The 17772-nt window shown below is 35.5% G+C and overlaps 1 protein-coding gene across 1 annotated transcript in view; it reads right to left on the bottom strand.

The window, feature by feature from the left end:
• LOC106884413 (WD repeat-containing protein 19) overlaps nt 1–17556 on the bottom strand; it is a 123731-nt gene extending 106175 nt beyond the window's left edge. The window contains exons 1-7 of the mRNA XM_014935776.2: nt 17505–17556; nt 13281–13372; nt 11395–11460; nt 5954–6079; nt 4110–4208; nt 2925–3138; nt 1802–1914 (exon numbers count right to left, since the gene is read on the bottom strand). Of these exons, the coding sequence (XP_014791262.1) occupies nt 1802–1914; nt 2925–3138; nt 4110–4208; nt 5954–6079; nt 11395–11460; nt 13281–13372; nt 17505–17510 (716 nt within the window). The 5' untranslated portion in view covers nt 17511–17556. The remainder of the gene's footprint in view (nt 1–1801; nt 1915–2924; nt 3139–4109; nt 4209–5953; nt 6080–11394; nt 11461–13280; nt 13373–17504) is intronic.
• Nucleotides 17557–17772: the final 216 nt, after the last annotated feature.

Raw genomic sequence — 17772 nt, 5'->3', positions numbered from 1 at the left:
AGAGAGAGAGAGAGAAAGAGAGAAAGAGAGAGAGAGAAAGAGAGAGAGAGAGAGAAAGAGAGAGAGAAAGAGAGAGAGAGAGAGAGAGAGAGATGCCTGCTGGGTTCGGCTGCTCTACATTGATAAGAGGCAATACCTCAAAACTAGTCTGTAGATGCCAGACCAGCAAGGGGAAGCGGCTGACCTCCCCTGTTCGAAGCTTATAATGGTCACAGGTTCGTGTGTCACATAGCTAGCTAGAGGTGATGGCCTCTTGGAGCTAATCAACAGCAGCATTCATCTTATTTTTTGGACTGCCATGTTGGCTTGGTGATAACTATTAATATATATAGAAACATGTTATAATTCATTGACTGATGAATTGGGTGAGGGGATAACTCTGACATAATAGATAAGAGTAATCTATTCAGAAATTCTAAGGGAATTCCCAAAAGAAACAATTTCAGTGAAGTTTCATTAAGGTGTTTAAATATTGTGTAATAGAGAGGAATGGATAAAAACTTCACCTCCCAGTTCTGTTTTATTTGGAGATATTGGGATCAGAAGAACCTGAAGTATATTTGACAAGGCTCCACCTAATTCATCGGGAACACACACTGTTGCCTCTGTTTCTCTGAGAAAATGCTTATATTGAACTTACCCACTATATTCCTCAATAAGAAGGCTAAACTTTAATAATGCTATCATGAGTAGAACTCCCTATAAGCCAGTTTTAATTCATTAGTTGATATTTTATAAGTTTTACTAAAACTTCACAGATCTGGCAGAAACGTTAACACGCCGGGCGAAATACTTCACAGAGCTGGCAGAAATGTTAGCAGTATTTCGTCTGCCGTTACGTTCTGAGTTCAAATTCCGCCAAGGTCGACTTTGCCTTTCATCCTTTTGAGGTCGATAGATTAAGTACCAGTTACACACTGGGTCGATGTAATCGACTTAATCTCTTTGTCTGTCCTTGTTTGTCCCCTCTATGTTTAGCCTCTTGTGGGCAATAAAGAAATAAGAAATCCTATTGAAATGGCTAATGAAAGCAAAGACTTTCATATCAGAGTTGTTCCTTGTTCAGCAGCCACTTCAAAAAAAAAAAGTAGTCATCTAACAGTTCTCAATCACATAATCTGTACTAACAGAAAGAAATGAACTTTACACATCATCCAATGACAATCAATCTTCCTAAAAAAACTTGGCCACCTCACCTCATAGATCAGCAACACCTGAAGGATTAGCGGTGCCATCTGAAACTTTGAATTTGAATAATGCAGACACAGGTCACAAACTGTTGATATAAATGTTTAAACTTCCAAGACACACATTAAGAACTCCTCTCTTTTGTACAAACATCTGTGTGTATACATGCATGCATTTGCATGTACCATATTATACAGTCATCATCATCATCATCATCGTTTAGCATCCACTTTCCATGCTGGCATGGGTTAGACAGTTTGACTAGTACTGGTAAGCCAGAGAGCTGTACCCAATTCCAGTCTGATTTGGCATGGTTTCTACAGCTGGACACCCTTACTAACGCCAATCACTCCAAGAGTGTAATGGGTACTTTTTATGTGCCACCAGTGCAGGTGTTTTTATATGTCACTGGCATGGATGCTTTTATGTGTCACTGTCGCAAGTGCTTGTTACATGACACTGACATCGGCCACAATTATGATTCCAAGTTCTGAAATACGTTACTGTTTAGTCTTAATCTTTCACTCGATATCAAAACAGTAACTACATCAAGAATGGGAACTTGAAAGATCAAGTAAAGCTCATAACTAAATAATTATTAAAACCAACCTACCAACAATATGCCATAATGGATCCGTAAGATTTGTTGAACCTCAATTCGATGGGGTTGTCTGGATTGTTGATATTGTAAAGCAGCAGATAACGCTGAGAGATGACAATGCTCACCTGAAATATGGTCAAAAGAATAGTTATTAATACAGTAATTAATAAAATATTGCTGTCTCTAAATTGACTCAGCAATGATACAACACTTTTTCTTGTGACCTTTATAAAAAGAGCAGTTCATTAAGGCACTCAAAGTTCAACATTTTAGTTGACCTTGATGTAACTAGTGCCAGAATTTAAATGGTTTATGGTTGAAAAGAACATTTTTACTGTTAAATGTATGGTTTAAGCAGATCTATGATCAAAGGTATTTATTCCTGGTATGACCCTCCTATGTTATATGTTCAGATTTTTATATATATATATATATAGTCAAAATAAGCAACAAAGATATCCAGAGGATATCCTCTGGATATCCTTGTTGCTTATTTTGATTTTAATCACCTTATTTTGAAATTGTATGGATAATGCTGTACTAAATTCTGGCGCCTCAACTTGAGTACCATATTCATCTGAATCTATATATATATAAAACATAAATAATATATAAATATATGCATATATCCATACATATATGTACATACCTACATCTATATGTATACATACATGTATATATGGGTACAGGACATCACAAAAAACGTTAAACACAATGAAAAGCGAAAACATAAAGACGAAGACAGAAAACGAACTTTTTTTCAAACAACGAAAAAACAAACAGGAAAACGAGACATGCAACATAAAGAATATTTCCCTTCTTCAGTTGTCCCTGTTCCATCTACTCCGCGTTTTGAAGGCAGTACTGAATTATTCATTGTGCCCTTTCCTTTTTAAGACAGCAGAATGTAGCAGGCCATATAACCATGAAAAGGCCTTCTTGTTGGTTGCTTTCAGTTTCCATCTACTAAATCACTCAACAAAGTTTTCATTGACCTGAAGATACCCAAGGGTCATGCATACAGAGGAACCGAACTTGAAACTACGTGGTTGGGAAGTGAACTTCTTAACTACACAGCTATGCTTGTGCCTATACAAAAATCAATAACCAATATTCATAAGCATTATAAACTTACTGTATCTTCAGTCATTGCACTTCGTTCATCAGTTTTCATTTCTGAAAACTGTATAGCAGTAGGTTCACCTCCAAGCTGAGACTGCCGCAATGTATCTCCCTCAGAATTGCTAATGGTCAAATATTTGTCCTCACTAACCAGAGCTAATAAATTCTCAGAACTCCATGCCCCACTTGTTATTTTCTTAGAATGTTTACCTAAGATGGGTAATTTTCTGAAATAACAAAACATAAGGAAATAAAGATATAAACAATGAAAATAAAATGAAATGTAATGATAAAATATCTTGTTCAATTTTTTTTTCTCTTTTTATCCATTAACCCCTTAGCATTTAAACCGGCCATATCAGGCCCAAATACTCTATCTGTTTTATGTTCAAACTGGCCAGATCTAGCCTCTCACACCTCCCCTACAACGCTATTCCAAAAATAAACAATCACACCATTGAAATTTCGAAGTTATGAGGTAATATGTAATTAATTCAAAACAATGTAAATAAATAAGCATTACATTTGACAGAGTAATCTGAATGCTAATGCTAAAGTATTAAAAGAGATATGAAATTTCAAACAGAAATTTTGCTTAACAGAAACTCTTAGAATCCATAAGGCAGCAAGCTGGCAGAAACGTTAGCACGCCGGGCGAAATGCTTAGCGGTATTTCATCTGCCGCTACGTTCTGAGTTCAAATTCCGCTGAGGTTGACTTTGCCTTTCATCCTTTCAGGGTCGATTAAATAAGTACCAGTTACGCACTGGGGTCGATATAATCAACTTAATCCTTTGTCTGTCCTTGTTTGTCCCCTCTGTGTGTAGCCCCTTGTGGGCAGTAAAGAAATAAGAAACTCTAAGAATCCATACTTAATTTTGATTTCACAACCTTACAAATGTTTCACAAAATAACAAGAAATATATTAATTCTACCTCTCAAGCAAATATTCATATGTCCCATCAACAACTGTCAAGGATTAGATATAGTCAAAATTCGCATAAAAGGAGATGATGGTCAACTAGAAACAAATGAATGCTTGTGGGGAGGGTGTCTGAATATGTCTGTACGTGTGATTGTGTGAGTGGAAGCTGTATCATCTCTAGATGTAACCCACGAACCCTACAGACAGTTGCCCAGTTATAAACACAGCTAACAACAACCCTGCAAATGTATGACAAAATAACAGATGTATTACTTTGATGTGTGGTGATTGTACAATAATAAATTGCCTTTCGTGGTGCCAATTGCTAGTAGTTGACCTTTCTTTGACCAGCCTAAGAATGTTAGTGGGTCTCTGAAAAATAAAGAACATAAATATTAATTAAAAATGTAAGACAGACAATGAAAGTATAAAGATGAAAAACTATGGTGTTGATCATCATTGAAATTTCACTTTTCCATGCTTGCATGGCTTAGGTGCAATTTGTTGGAGTACATTTTTCTCAGCTGGCTGTCCTTTGTGTTTCAAATCCTTACTTGTTTTCAAGCAACGTAATGTTTTCTCATAGGTAGACATGATGAAATATTTAACAATGCCATCACTAGTTTCAGATATCCAAAAGGATGATTATTGGTTTATAGCATTTCTGTTGGTAAGTATAACAAAGGAATATCTGTAACTCAGTGCAAAAAACTATCTCAAGGACTTCATAAAGTACCAGTTTTTCTGTTTTCTCCATGATGCTTGTATCTTACACCAATATACATACATGCAATGCATGCTTGCATGCATACATACATACATACATACATACATACATACATGCATATATTAGGGTGATGCAAAAAAGGGATCAAAAATTTTTTGTTTTCAATTTTCAGGGAGACACCCTCCTATTTTATTCATATTCCTAAGAAAGCATTGTATGCGAAATTTGGGGTTGAAAAAGAGAAAATTAGGGGTTGCTACCAAGCTTTAAAAATAAATTATCATCAATTTTTGCTTTCTCAGGAATTACTGGGTACGTCAGCTAGTATATGTATATATAAAATTCTTTGTCTGTCTGTTCCCTATGCATTCTCAAACAGCTCCACCAAATCAAATCAAATTTTACAAAGTAATAGTATTAAACCCTGCAAGTGTCAACATGTAATTTTTATTTTCATTTGGATTAAAACAATATAACATTTTATCTAAAAGTCAACTATAGTAAAGGACATTTTATATACGTTTTGTATATGAGTATGTATGTATCTGTGAGTGTGTGTGTGTTTGCACGTTCATTATGTACAAGATAGTAAAGGACATTTTATACCATGACAATGACACATTTTGTATATGAGTGTGTATGTGTGTGTGTTTGCACCTTCCTTACATGCGACATGGTAAAGGACATTTTTTACCACCACCACAACAACGACAACACATTTTGTATATGAGTGTATATGTGCCTGTGAGTGTGTGTGTGTTTGCGCCTTCCTTATGTACGAAATAGTAAAGGACATTTTATACATCGAAAATGACACATTTTGTATGAGTGTGTATGTGTCTGTGAGTGTGTGTATGTTTGCGTGTTCGATGTGTATGACATAGTAAAGGATATTTTATACCAGCACCACAACGATGATGACACATTTTGGATATAATGTGTATGTGTCTGTGAGTGTGTGTGTGTTTGTGCTTCGTTATGTATGAGATAGTAAAGGACATTTTATACTATGACAACAACAATGACACATTTTGTATATGAGTATGTGTCTGTGAGTGTGTATGTGCTTTCCTTACGACATAGTAAAGGACATTTTATACCACCACCACCACGACACATTTTATATATGAGTGTGTATGTGTCTGCGTGTATGTGTGTGTGTGTGTGTTTGATACATATGACATAGTAAAGGACATTTTATACTACCACCATCACAACACATTTTGTATATGAGTGTGTATGTGTCTGTGAGTGTGCATGTGTTTGCACCTTCCTTACGTATGAGATAGTAAAGGATATTTTGTACCACCACCACCACGACACATTTTGTATATGAGTATGTATGTGTCTACACACTAATATGAATACTTACACTAATATGAATACTTACTTCATACCACTGTCAATATTCCTAATCTCATTGGAGTGAGACATCCACAGATATACTGTGCTGACTTTATCACATATTATGGCAAGAACATCTCCATCATGATCCCAATCCATTCCAGTACACTGGCTGAAAATCAAATTAAAAAATGTAACAGTTTAATCGAGAATAGAATAAAACAATTGCATTTTGTTTTTAGGGTCTATTTGTTTATTTATATATTTTATGAAGAAGAGGAAAACTGGGAAGTTGTAACATTCTCATGCCTCTTTCAAAGTCATCTGCAGCATAAGTAAAATGAATTTGCATCAAGAGAGAATTCAAACCAGATTGTTGTTGTTTCGCCTCTAAGTCAGCCCTGATTGAGCAGACCTATATTGAAAGACATTCATGTTATGATCATCAGCACTGATGCAAGTACCACAAAAACAGCACTCATGTCAGTGCCACATAAAAAAGCACCCCTGTTGGCGCCATGTAAAAGGCATCCATGCCAGTATCACGTAACTAGCACCCATGCTGGCACTACTTAAATAGCATCCAGTACACTCTGTAAAGTGGTTAGCATTATGAAGGACATCCAACCATTGAAATTATGCCAAAACAGACAACTGGAGCCCGGTGCAGCCCCCCAGCTTGCCAGCTCCTGCCAAACTGTTCAACTCATGCAAATAGGGAAAAAGGACATTAAATGATGGTGGCGATGGCAGCAGCAGTGGTGGCGATGGCAGCGGCAGTGGTGGCGATGGCAGCGGCAGTGGTGGCGATGGCAGCGGCAGTGGTGGCGATGGCAGCGGCAGTGGTGGCGATGGCAGCGGCAGTGGTGGCGATGGCAGCGGCAGTGGTGGCAGTGGTGGTGATCCCCATTATCATGACGATGACTACATTATCAAATATGTTCTTCTTTATCCTTTTTTAAAGATAGCAAGGCGTGATTTGATAGAAATTTGATGGCTGCTATTTCTAGCAGGTCAAGCAACCATGAGATTCTTCCTTGCTGGTTTTGACTGAGTCCAGGTTGAGATGCTTACTTGATAGGTGAAATAGCACAAATAGAAGGAGGGAAAATAAGAGACAGATAAAGTGAAAAGTTGCAACAGGTAGACAAAAATTCAAAAACTGATGAACTAAAATTTAAACAAAAAAATAACATAAAAAACTGTACCCAGTCAATAGTACACTATTCACTAGGCTATAATCCTTTATCATTCAGCAAGTGTTGGATCTCACAGAGGCAATGACGAAGGACCAAGACCTTTGGCATTACCTGGTGCTTGAGAAGAAGATTCATCAAGCCAAGTAAAATTGCAGCTGTAGCAGATACTGGTGTCATGCAAATGGCACCCATGCCAGTGGCACATAAAAGCACCCATAACACTCTTGGAGTGATTGGCATTAGGAAGGGCATCCAGCCATAGAAACCATACCAAATCAGACTGGAATCTGGTGCAGCATTCCAGTTTGTCAGCTCTGGTCAAACCATTCAACCCATGCCAGCATGGACAACAGACATTAAATGATGATAATGATGATGATGATGATGATGATGATTCTGTCAAATGTAATACATATTCGTTCACATTCTTCTGAGTTCATCATGTATTTCTTCATAGCTTCGAGATTTTGATGATGTGATTGTTTATTTAAAGAATGACATGGTCAGACAGGTGTGAGAAGCTGGATCTGACCAGTTTGAACATAAAATGGGTAGAATATTCGGGCTGGATATGGCCGGTTTAAATGCTAATGGGTTAAATGTATGCTATAAACGTCAGTCGGCAGATTGACATTTCAGGCAGATCCTTTATCAAAGCAAAGTAAGGAATAAGATAAATGTAACAAGAAATACATGTGTAACCTTCTGCCAAATGCTGTGTCAGGTGTGCTGTGATCAAACTATCTTCAATTCACAGATACATTTTGTATTTCCATCGGAGTGAGCCACCGAGAGTTGAGTACTTTTGCGAAAGAAGCACAGTGAACAGATAGTGTAAGGCTACGTCTGTTGGCCTTCAGCTTTCAGATGTTACTCTTTTACTCGTTTCAGTCATTTGACTGTGGCCATGCTAGAGCACCGCCTTTATAGTCGAGCAAATCAACCCTAGGACTTATTCTTTGTAAGCCTAGTACTTATTCTATCGGTCTTTTTGCCAAACCGCTAAGTTATGGGGACGTAAACACACCAGCATCGGTTGTCAAGCGATGCTGGGGAAGACAAACACAGACACACAAACATATACACGCACATACATACATATATATATAACATATATATGTTAGAAAAACATCCCAGAAATGACTTGGGATTAAACAACATCCAAGCAACATGGCCAGTTACAGTTCTCAGACTCCAGTGTATTTTGTACTGTTAGTCAAAATTCTACATTTAGGCTTACTATATTTAAATGAACAGTTTTACCACTGTTAAAAAGTAAAAACAGTAGAAAATGAAAAAATACTTAAGACAAACTGACAAGTGCAATTATATATATACATATATATACATATATATATATTTATCATCATCATCATCATCATCATCATCATCATCATCATCATTGTTTAACGTCTGCCTTCCATGCTAGCATGATATATATATATATATATATATATATATATATATATATATAAATAATGAAGTATATGCTGAAGGCTAACTGAACAAAAAAATAGATTTAGATAAGGATAAAACAACAAAAATTACTAAAAATAACAAAACACAAAATCAAAACAGAATTCCAAAATATGCTAAAATAAAAATGGAGAGGAAAAAAACACTCCATAGCTGATACACTGAAAGCCCCAACAGAAAGGAAGAAGTAAGCCAGAGTAAAGGCTAACAACAGCTCAAAAGCTCTGAGCTAAAATCAGAATCAGAAAGTCTGATTTTAGATGTACAGGATGAATGTCTAACCACAAACAACAATAAGAAAATAGTGAAACAAGAAGCTAACATTAAGTGCAGGCTAATGTAATCAGTACAATGAGACAATTAACTGTATCATTTCTATCTGCTCTGACATGTTGAATCAGCAGTTATATTCACTATCCAACATCACTGTTAAAGATTTGTCTGTGGTATGTTAATTAGATTGATTTGTTGTGTAGTTATTTGGATAATTATGTAAATACTAGTGAAAACAGTTAAGAAGTGGCATAAACATGTGCCAAAAATGGTACATGATGATAATTTGGTCGCAGTTATGTGGAACATGTCTGTCCAGATTGACAAGGAGATGAAGACAAACGATTCAGATATAATTATTGAAGTTTGGAACAAAACTATTTGAATTTTTGATAAACATCTGCTTTTCCTGAACAAAATATTGCTTGGAAGGAGGTCATTATGTGCAAAAATACAAGGATCTTGAAATTGAAATAAGCAGGATATGGTTTATGAAAGGGAAAATAGTACCAATAATAATTGGATCATTGTGTATGTTGGAAAAATATATGAACAAAAACATAAAAACTATATCAGAGTGCAAAATCAGCACAGCCCAAAAAATAACAATCCTAGGTACAGCCTTCATATTAAGAAAGGAGTTTTCATTTTAATAGCATGACTCGAACAACACACTCTCATAGGAATTGGATAAACAAGCATCAGGCAAGAACTGGTACAACAGACAAACTTAATACACTAATGAATCACAGACAGAGTCAGAAAGCAACAAGAAATCTGAGTGAAGTTTTTTAGGGCTAACAGAAAAATTATATGGTGCATCACAATCAGATCTTTCATTGAATTTGTGTAGTAGAGCATGTATACAGTTTGAAAGAGAGATGATAAATAAATGATGACAAGACTGGAAGCTTTGGTGGTAGAAAAAAAACCCAAATGAGTCATTAAATTTTAATTTCATAGGGTATTTCTGAAAGGAGACAGTTATTCGGCCAATGGAATTAATTTGAAAAGCTACAAAAATACAAGGACCTCAAAATAGAAGTAAGCCATATGCGGTGTGTAAGAGTAACAATGATACAAATAATAACTGATGCAATGTGTATGATGTAAAACATCATGAAAAAAGTATCAGTACAACTCCACATATCATAATTTGGCACACAATCCCAAAAAATATTCCTAAACATGACTCAGTTCAACAACTGACAGTACATATTGTACACAAATAACAATACTGAAACATTGTTCATAAAAAATGAGCAACACAGGGAACATCATCATCATTATCATCATCATTATTTAACGTCCGTTGTCCATGATAGCATGGGTTGGATAGTGTGACCAGAGCTGGCAAGTTGAGGGGCTGCATCAGACTCCAGTCTGATTTGGCATGGTTTCTACAGCTGAATGCCCTTCCTAATGCCAACCACTGAATGCTTTTACGTGACACCACACAGGCACTTTTATGAGTCGCCTCACAGGTGCTTCTACGTGTCACTACACAGCCCCTTTTAAATGGCACCACCACAAGTGCTTTACACAACCAGAAGGAAAGGTCTTCGCTATTCTGCTGCAGGGTATGGGTCTTCTTGAGTATGGTTAGGCGCCAGATATCTCGGTCCTTTGTCATCTCACCTGAAAGGTTCAGCTTCCTGAGGTCGTTCTTCAGTACTTCATCCCATGTCTTCCTGAGTCTCCCACTTCCGCATGTTCCATCCACATTGAGAGATCAACACTTCTTTATGGAGCTGTCAGCATTCATCTGCAGCACTTGACCAAACTAGAACAGTCTCCTCTCTTGCACACAGCAACAAACTCTTCTTTCGCCTAACTTCTCTCGCAGAACACTGGCAGTCTGTCAAGCACATACACTCACATTACAAAAGAAACCCTCACAATATAGTGTATTATACCCCAAAAAATAATACTGTAAAAAAACCTCAAAACCTCAGAGGTACCTGGTTGTACATTGGAAAACTGGCATGAAATTACTGAAAATACATCATAATAATAATTATAAACATAAAGGATTCTTTCAAAACCCTATTTCAAAATCAACAGATGTTTTGTAGCAATTGTGATCCCACATACTGACGGAAAAATTAACAAGCTGACAATTTTAACTACATTGCATTTGTTGTACTAATCTCTTGATTAATTTCCATGACAATTCCACTAATCTAATCCTTCTCTTCAAGAAATAATTATTTTCCACAATCCAAAAGTATTAGATCAAATAAAATTGGTAAAATAAGTTTGCATGCAAGTGAGTTTTAACTAATGTTCCAGGCAAGACATTTTTAAAGACATTAGAACTGTGTTGGAATTTGATTTCTTTCTTTCATAACCTTCCAACACACTTGTCACTTCTTTCAGTAAGGATCTTGTTTGGTTCTGTCCAAAACCAGAAATTGCCATTCTTAAAGGCACAAAAACTTAAATTTTAAGAACTGTTTTTTATATCAAATAGAGTAACTCAGATTGACAGAAGGGGAGCAAAAAAAGAAAAAAATTCAAAAAGAAAAGTAATTCTTACCCTTGTAGATTTATGGAATTCTTTAGCACGCCATGTCGATCATATATCCGTACAACTTGATCTACACTGAAAAACAAAAACATCAGATTTTGTAGAAATAATTCAGAGAATCTTGGCAAATTCAAATTTTACACATGTAAGAAAGTAATACCCAGACACAGATATGTTTTTTTTACACAAGCCAAAATTTACTGAGAGACTTATCCTAGATTACATAGAAATAGGTAAGATACATATTTCTACATGGATTCATCATCCATCAACTTGAATATAAGAGAGAACAGGAACAGAAGATCAGGAAAGGTGGAGGGTTAAGTTCACAAGAATGTAAAAGAAGAGTGAGAGATAGAGATAGGGATAGAGGTAAATGCAGTGAATGGTGAACATGAGTGGAAGCATAGTCAATGGCACTCTCAGTTTGGAAGGAAGATGAAAGAAAATAGAGTGATGATATGAAGAGTGGGGGAGTGAGACAGAGGTGCATAGTGATACAGACTAAGATCAGAGGTTTGGAGGGGTGAATGTAGTGAGTGACAAGTGAAGATGAGTGATGGACTATAATGGCAGATATGAGAGGGTGTTCAGTGGAAAATACAGTAGTAAGGGATGATTTTCAGAATAGGGAATAGGTGACAAAGGAAATAATTCCAAAAAGAAGGATAACTGGTAGCACAAAAGGGGGATGAAATATGTACATTTCTACAGCAGCTGCATAGATAGTGCTGCCATGAGAAGAGCGGAGGAATGGGTGTTAGGAAGACGAGTTTGGAGAAGGCTTGACAGGAACAGATTGGTTAATGAGTGCAGTGTGACAGCCTGGATATGTTACTGTCTCTTTACTCTCCAATGAATGCCTAACGAGTACTATTTGTTTATATATTTTTTAATGCAAGTCACCAATACTCTTGTCAAAACAAGTTATTCAAAGACTATTACCCTCATCTTTGGTCAGTGTGCCAGTAACACAGTGGATAAAAGCATTATAGTCATTCGTTTCAAAATGAAATGTTGCTAATTTAAATCCAGTCCAGTATAACATATATATCCAGGAATAAGACACTCAATGACAGTCAGAGATCAAAACCAATCAAAAAGTTATTGCCATCATCATTTAACACCCTTTTTTTTACCATGCTTGAAAGATCAGACAAGCCAGAGGGCTCTGCTATGTTCTGTGCCTGCTTTGGCACAGTTTCTACAGTTGGATGGCCTTCCTAATGACAACCACTTAACAGAATGTAGATGTAAATACTGAAAAATGATTTAATTTTAAACATTAGAGTTAAGAGTCTAAAAAATTATATTCTTATTAGCAATAACTCATCAAAGACCTCTAAAAGTATTCATAAGCTAAGCTTAAAGTCTAACCAACAGAAAATTTAATATATATCTTAAAGTTAATAATGTTGCTATTAGGCTGCTTGATCACGATGTCATTAAACAACTTTTTTTCAGAAACTATTTTACAGCCAACATTTATGTTATTTGATAACTTGCATATTCATTCTTTTGATACATTCCAGCAGATTCAAATGCAAACATGCTAACAGCTGTTGTGTTTGTCACAGAACTGCTCTTCCTTTATGATGACTATGTGTTCATAAAACATTTGATTCATCAGTGCAAGAGATTCCAGGACACTGGTATTTCAGCATGTTGTGTCTCATCAGCCAGAAGTGCCCAAATAAATGCATCTGAAAATCACCAATGGCTTTGTTTATAATTCAAGCAAACAAACTGTTTACTGTGCCATGCTGAAATCTGCCAACTGATAATAGATTGTTATTTATTCACTATGCAAATAATGATTTATTTATTATTGTTTTCAATGTGCTTTTGTAAAATTGTAACTAAAATTTATAAAGAAGGAAAATTTGAACATATACCCAGCAATAACTAGGTAGTTTCCATTAACTCTCTGCCAGCAAAATTGGATGGGCCCGTTTCCAGTTTGTTCTTTTGGTATAGAAAATAAATCCTGCAAAAAAAGCAAAAGGAAAAACAAAAACTCATGATTAAATTGAAAATAATGTAATACTACTAACTATATCTAACAATAAAGAAAACAGAATACAATACCAAATCCAGAGTAGATTGGTCTTGTAGTATCTTGTTACTGGCATTTCTCTCTATATCAATTACTCATTCCATGATGTTCTTCATACGTATCCTAAGTAGGTACTGAGCACTGTGTAAGTGTTTCAAATAAGGGAACAAGGCCTGAAATTTTGTGAGGTGGGGGGGGGATCTTGTTAATTGTTAACATTAACCCCAGTATCTAACTGATGATATCTTTATTTAATCAATCCTGGGGGAATGAAAGGTAAAGTTAACTTCCTTGAGATTTGAACACAGAATATAAAGAGTCCTAACTAAATATTGAAAGGAATTTTGCCAATCCAGTGCCCTTGAACACTGTAATATTAACAATTCATTAATGTGTAGACTGAGTTCAAATCCCTCAATAAGTACATATTGAAGAGAAGGGCTACATCAAGATGACTACAGGTACCTTGAAAATGTCATCTTCATGTAATATATTGTGCAGGCATGGCTGTGAGGTTAAAAAGTTTGCTTCACAAACAGGCAGTTTTGGGTTAAGTCATTCTATAGCATTTTATGAAAATGTCATCCACCACAGCTGATGAACCAATAAACAAAATTTGGTAGAGAGAAATTATGTGTAAGCCCATCATATGTATCTATAAAATTGAGAAAAATATTCGCATCAGCAAGAAAGCACATAAACCAGTGTGGCATTTATAGCACCCAAGTTATAGACATTCCTTATCACTAGAAATTCAGCAAACAAGTCTTCATATCACATCCATGACTGGCCTGTTGAAAACCTGTAACCATTGATGCTAATGTCCTCAAAATGCATGATCATTGGTTCAACATCAACTTACCATGTTGTCATGGGTCAGATATAAATCAATGACGCACATTTTCTACAACCAGATACCCTTTCTGTAGCCAACACTCACCTGTTTCCAAACAAGGTAATAGTTCTCCTGTCAGTCAGTGCCAGTACACATTGGTAAGCTGACCATTTTGTAGGTTTTCAAGCATGTATGTTTTAGTGCTCATAGTTTTTGTAATCTGAGTATCTGTCAGGACTATTCCTACCCCAACTGTTGACACATACATTCCCTTTAAAATTCGCTTGATTTTGTTTATCACTGCCATCATTACCTACTCCATGCAGGTCTCCCCTTGACATTAATAGCTGTTTGGCTTGTTTTGATTATAATCTGGGTTACTAATTTTTGCCAATTTTATCCATGCTACATTATGTATAAATGAATGAGCTTAGATGGATTACTCCATAATGCAGCTTAAAGAATAATCTTCTCTCTTCTGTACATCATTGTATGAATGTATTGCTTATATGTATATATATATATATATATATATATACACATGTATGTATAGAAATATTTCTCTGCATCAAAGTTAAGGATGTGAGTAGATTATGAAACAGCTGTAAACTCTCAGAAAATATCAAAACACTTTCCCTCCCACATATCCTTGTTTTTTTGCTTACCATATACTCTACAATAGAAGTATTACTGTTTGTATATCTTGAATTTTCAGTTGCATGTCCTATTACATTATATTAGACCTGGCTATCAGGTCACAAATATATATATATATATGGTTTTGTGTTTGTGTGTTGTGTTAACCTATGTAGTAAAACTACAAACATGGAAAATTTAACTATTTCTCCATAGATTGAAAAAATTATGAACAACCTTAGTCAGTTTTCAAACCTTGTTAAGTTCTCATCAGAGGTGTCTATATCATTTGACCAATCTCAAGGAAATAAGCAATCAGTCTGTTTATATACTCATCAAATACAGAAGCTACAAAGAACTGGAGCTTCCAATTTGCATACCACAATTGCTTAACACTTTATTTTAATATCAGCAGAGATCTCAGTTCACACAGTGTCAAGGTATAATATAATATATGTAAACTTATGTAGTTAAATATGTGATGATACTATTTTTACTACATAAGTTTACATATATTATATTATACCTTGACACTGTGTGAACTGAGATCTCTGCTGATATTAAAATAAAGTGTTAAGCAATTGTGGTATGCAAATTGGAAGCTCCAGTTCTTTGTAGCTTCTGTATTTGATGAGTATATAAACAGACTGGTTGCTTACTTCCCTGAGATTGGTCAAATGATACACACACCTCTGATGAGAACTTCACTATATCATCATTTCCCTCTCTATTTTTCCATGCTTGAAAGGGTTGCATATGTCCTTTCCAACACAACTCCACATTTGTTGTATTTGTCATCTCCTTTGCAACGTTCAATGCCCTGAAATCAACTCTTAACAAGGAAAGCTTGGTCTTCCTGTAAGTCTGTTTTTATTCAGAGTCACTGTGTTCTTAGACAGTTTGAAAACTAAGTCTTGTTGGTGCTTTATTTTTGGCACCAAGGTTTCTATAGTCTTTCAAACACCAACCACTTTACAGAGAATATTGAAAGCATTTTATTATGGCACTGGCACATAAGAGATTGCTATGTCTTTGACAAGACAATGTTTCTACTTGTTTGCCAACTATTTAACAGAATGCTCTGGGTGCATTCATTCATGGCATCAGCTCTACTGAATTTGCCTTTCAACCTGTAAACCAATAGAATCCTCTCTACATAACATTATCTCTGTCTGTTCAGAGCATCATACCTAAAAGAGTGGACAGAAGAGAAGATGATCGCAGAAGATGAACTAAGAAAGAAGTAAGAGTAAGGAAACAGAAAGAGTTGGGATGCTTGTATGGAAGAAGGCTAAATGGTGGTGAGAGGACTAGAAATGATAAAGAGACACAGTTAGAGCAAGATGAAATGATAAAAAGACAGTAATAGCCTATGGTCAACATGTTTGCTAGAAAAAGAGAGAGAGAATGTTAGAATTGTAGAAATAGTTGACAGTTAGATAGCGTAATGGATGTCAATAATCGGTGACCTGAGGGAACAGAAGTGGTGGTTAGTAATACAGAAGGATAATTTCTAAGAAAGATCATGAGTGATGAATAGTCAAGATAGAAATGTTAAGAGAATAATGGATTTCAATAAAGGGAGAAAGAGTGATGTCCAGCAGTATAGGAGGGCAAATACAGAATATATTGGAAATATGTATGAGCATAATACAGCTTATGTATGTGTGCATTGAGTGAGTGTATGTATTAAAGTGTACTTCATAAGTTGACTATTACCTACATTGAGTATTAAATACAGGTGATAGTGAAACCAACTTTTTTAATTGCATTAGTTTTTTCATCTTAATTCGTTCATTCTCTTAGCATCTTCGTGTACATCTATATATATATATATATATCAACGTTATTTTTGTATACGTTCATGTATTGGAGATATTATTTCAGTTCACTTTGAATCTAACCCGTTTTGGGTTACCTTGATAACATTGTGTTAGCATAGATCTTCAGATATATTGATTTGACTGGTATTTTCTACATCTAAATATGCTGGCACAATAGAAACGATCGTCGGTAATGTATGGAATAATCATCAATTAAAGATGTGATTTTCTCTATTCTTGTTGTCAATTACTCTGGATTTCTTCAAATTCTTCAGAGCGATATTTGGATTTATTTGTCATACACGAGGAATTACTTTGGATATTAATTCTATTTGAATTTTTTGGTATCTGATTATTTGGTATAGTTAACCAAGTTCGTTTAACACTGAGTGCTTTCTAGATATCTGAGTGGATTTATTAATCTCTTTTACACACACACAAACATACGATCCCCGTGTATAAAGTGAAGGAAGAAACAAGAGAGAGAGAGTTTTAGAAATTAGACTACAATAAAAGATTATAAAGGACATTTGTAGCAGTTCAGTTTCATTGCGTCTGTTTAGAAAGAGCAACAGGTAAATCACTATTTATTATCACGATTTAAAATATTATATATACCAATAACCAAATCAAAACAAAGTCTACTAAAATAATTAAATAACTGTATTCTCTAAATTGATGCCAGAAAAAAATTGGGATGAGACAAGGAATCGAAAAGTAATATTTTAAAGTGAATCAAAATATAAAAGTTTCAAACTCAGCAACGAACCTTCATCGTTGGCTTCCTTGACAACAGACACACACTACTATGGCAAACTAACATAAACAGCACATGCGCTGTAAAGCTAAGTGCGAAGTTATCTCCCTCACATCTTGCTGCATCGAATGACAAACGAAATAACTCATAATAGGTGGAAACTCACTATAAGTCGAGCCAACAGGAAAAATCTTCAGAGGAAGAACTGCTCGTCAAGCAAATGCTTCAGCCCGTTAGTTCCTTACACTCTAAAGGAGCTGAGGCCTACCTACATCATGAC

The sequence above is a fragment of the Octopus bimaculoides genome, chromosome 1, assembly GCF_001194135.2.
Source record: "Octopus bimaculoides isolate UCB-OBI-ISO-001 chromosome 1, ASM119413v2, whole genome shotgun sequence".
Classification (NCBI taxonomy): domain Eukaryota; kingdom Metazoa; phylum Mollusca; class Cephalopoda; order Octopoda; family Octopodidae; genus Octopus; species Octopus bimaculoides.
This window is presented reverse-complemented; position numbering and strand designations above follow the sequence as displayed.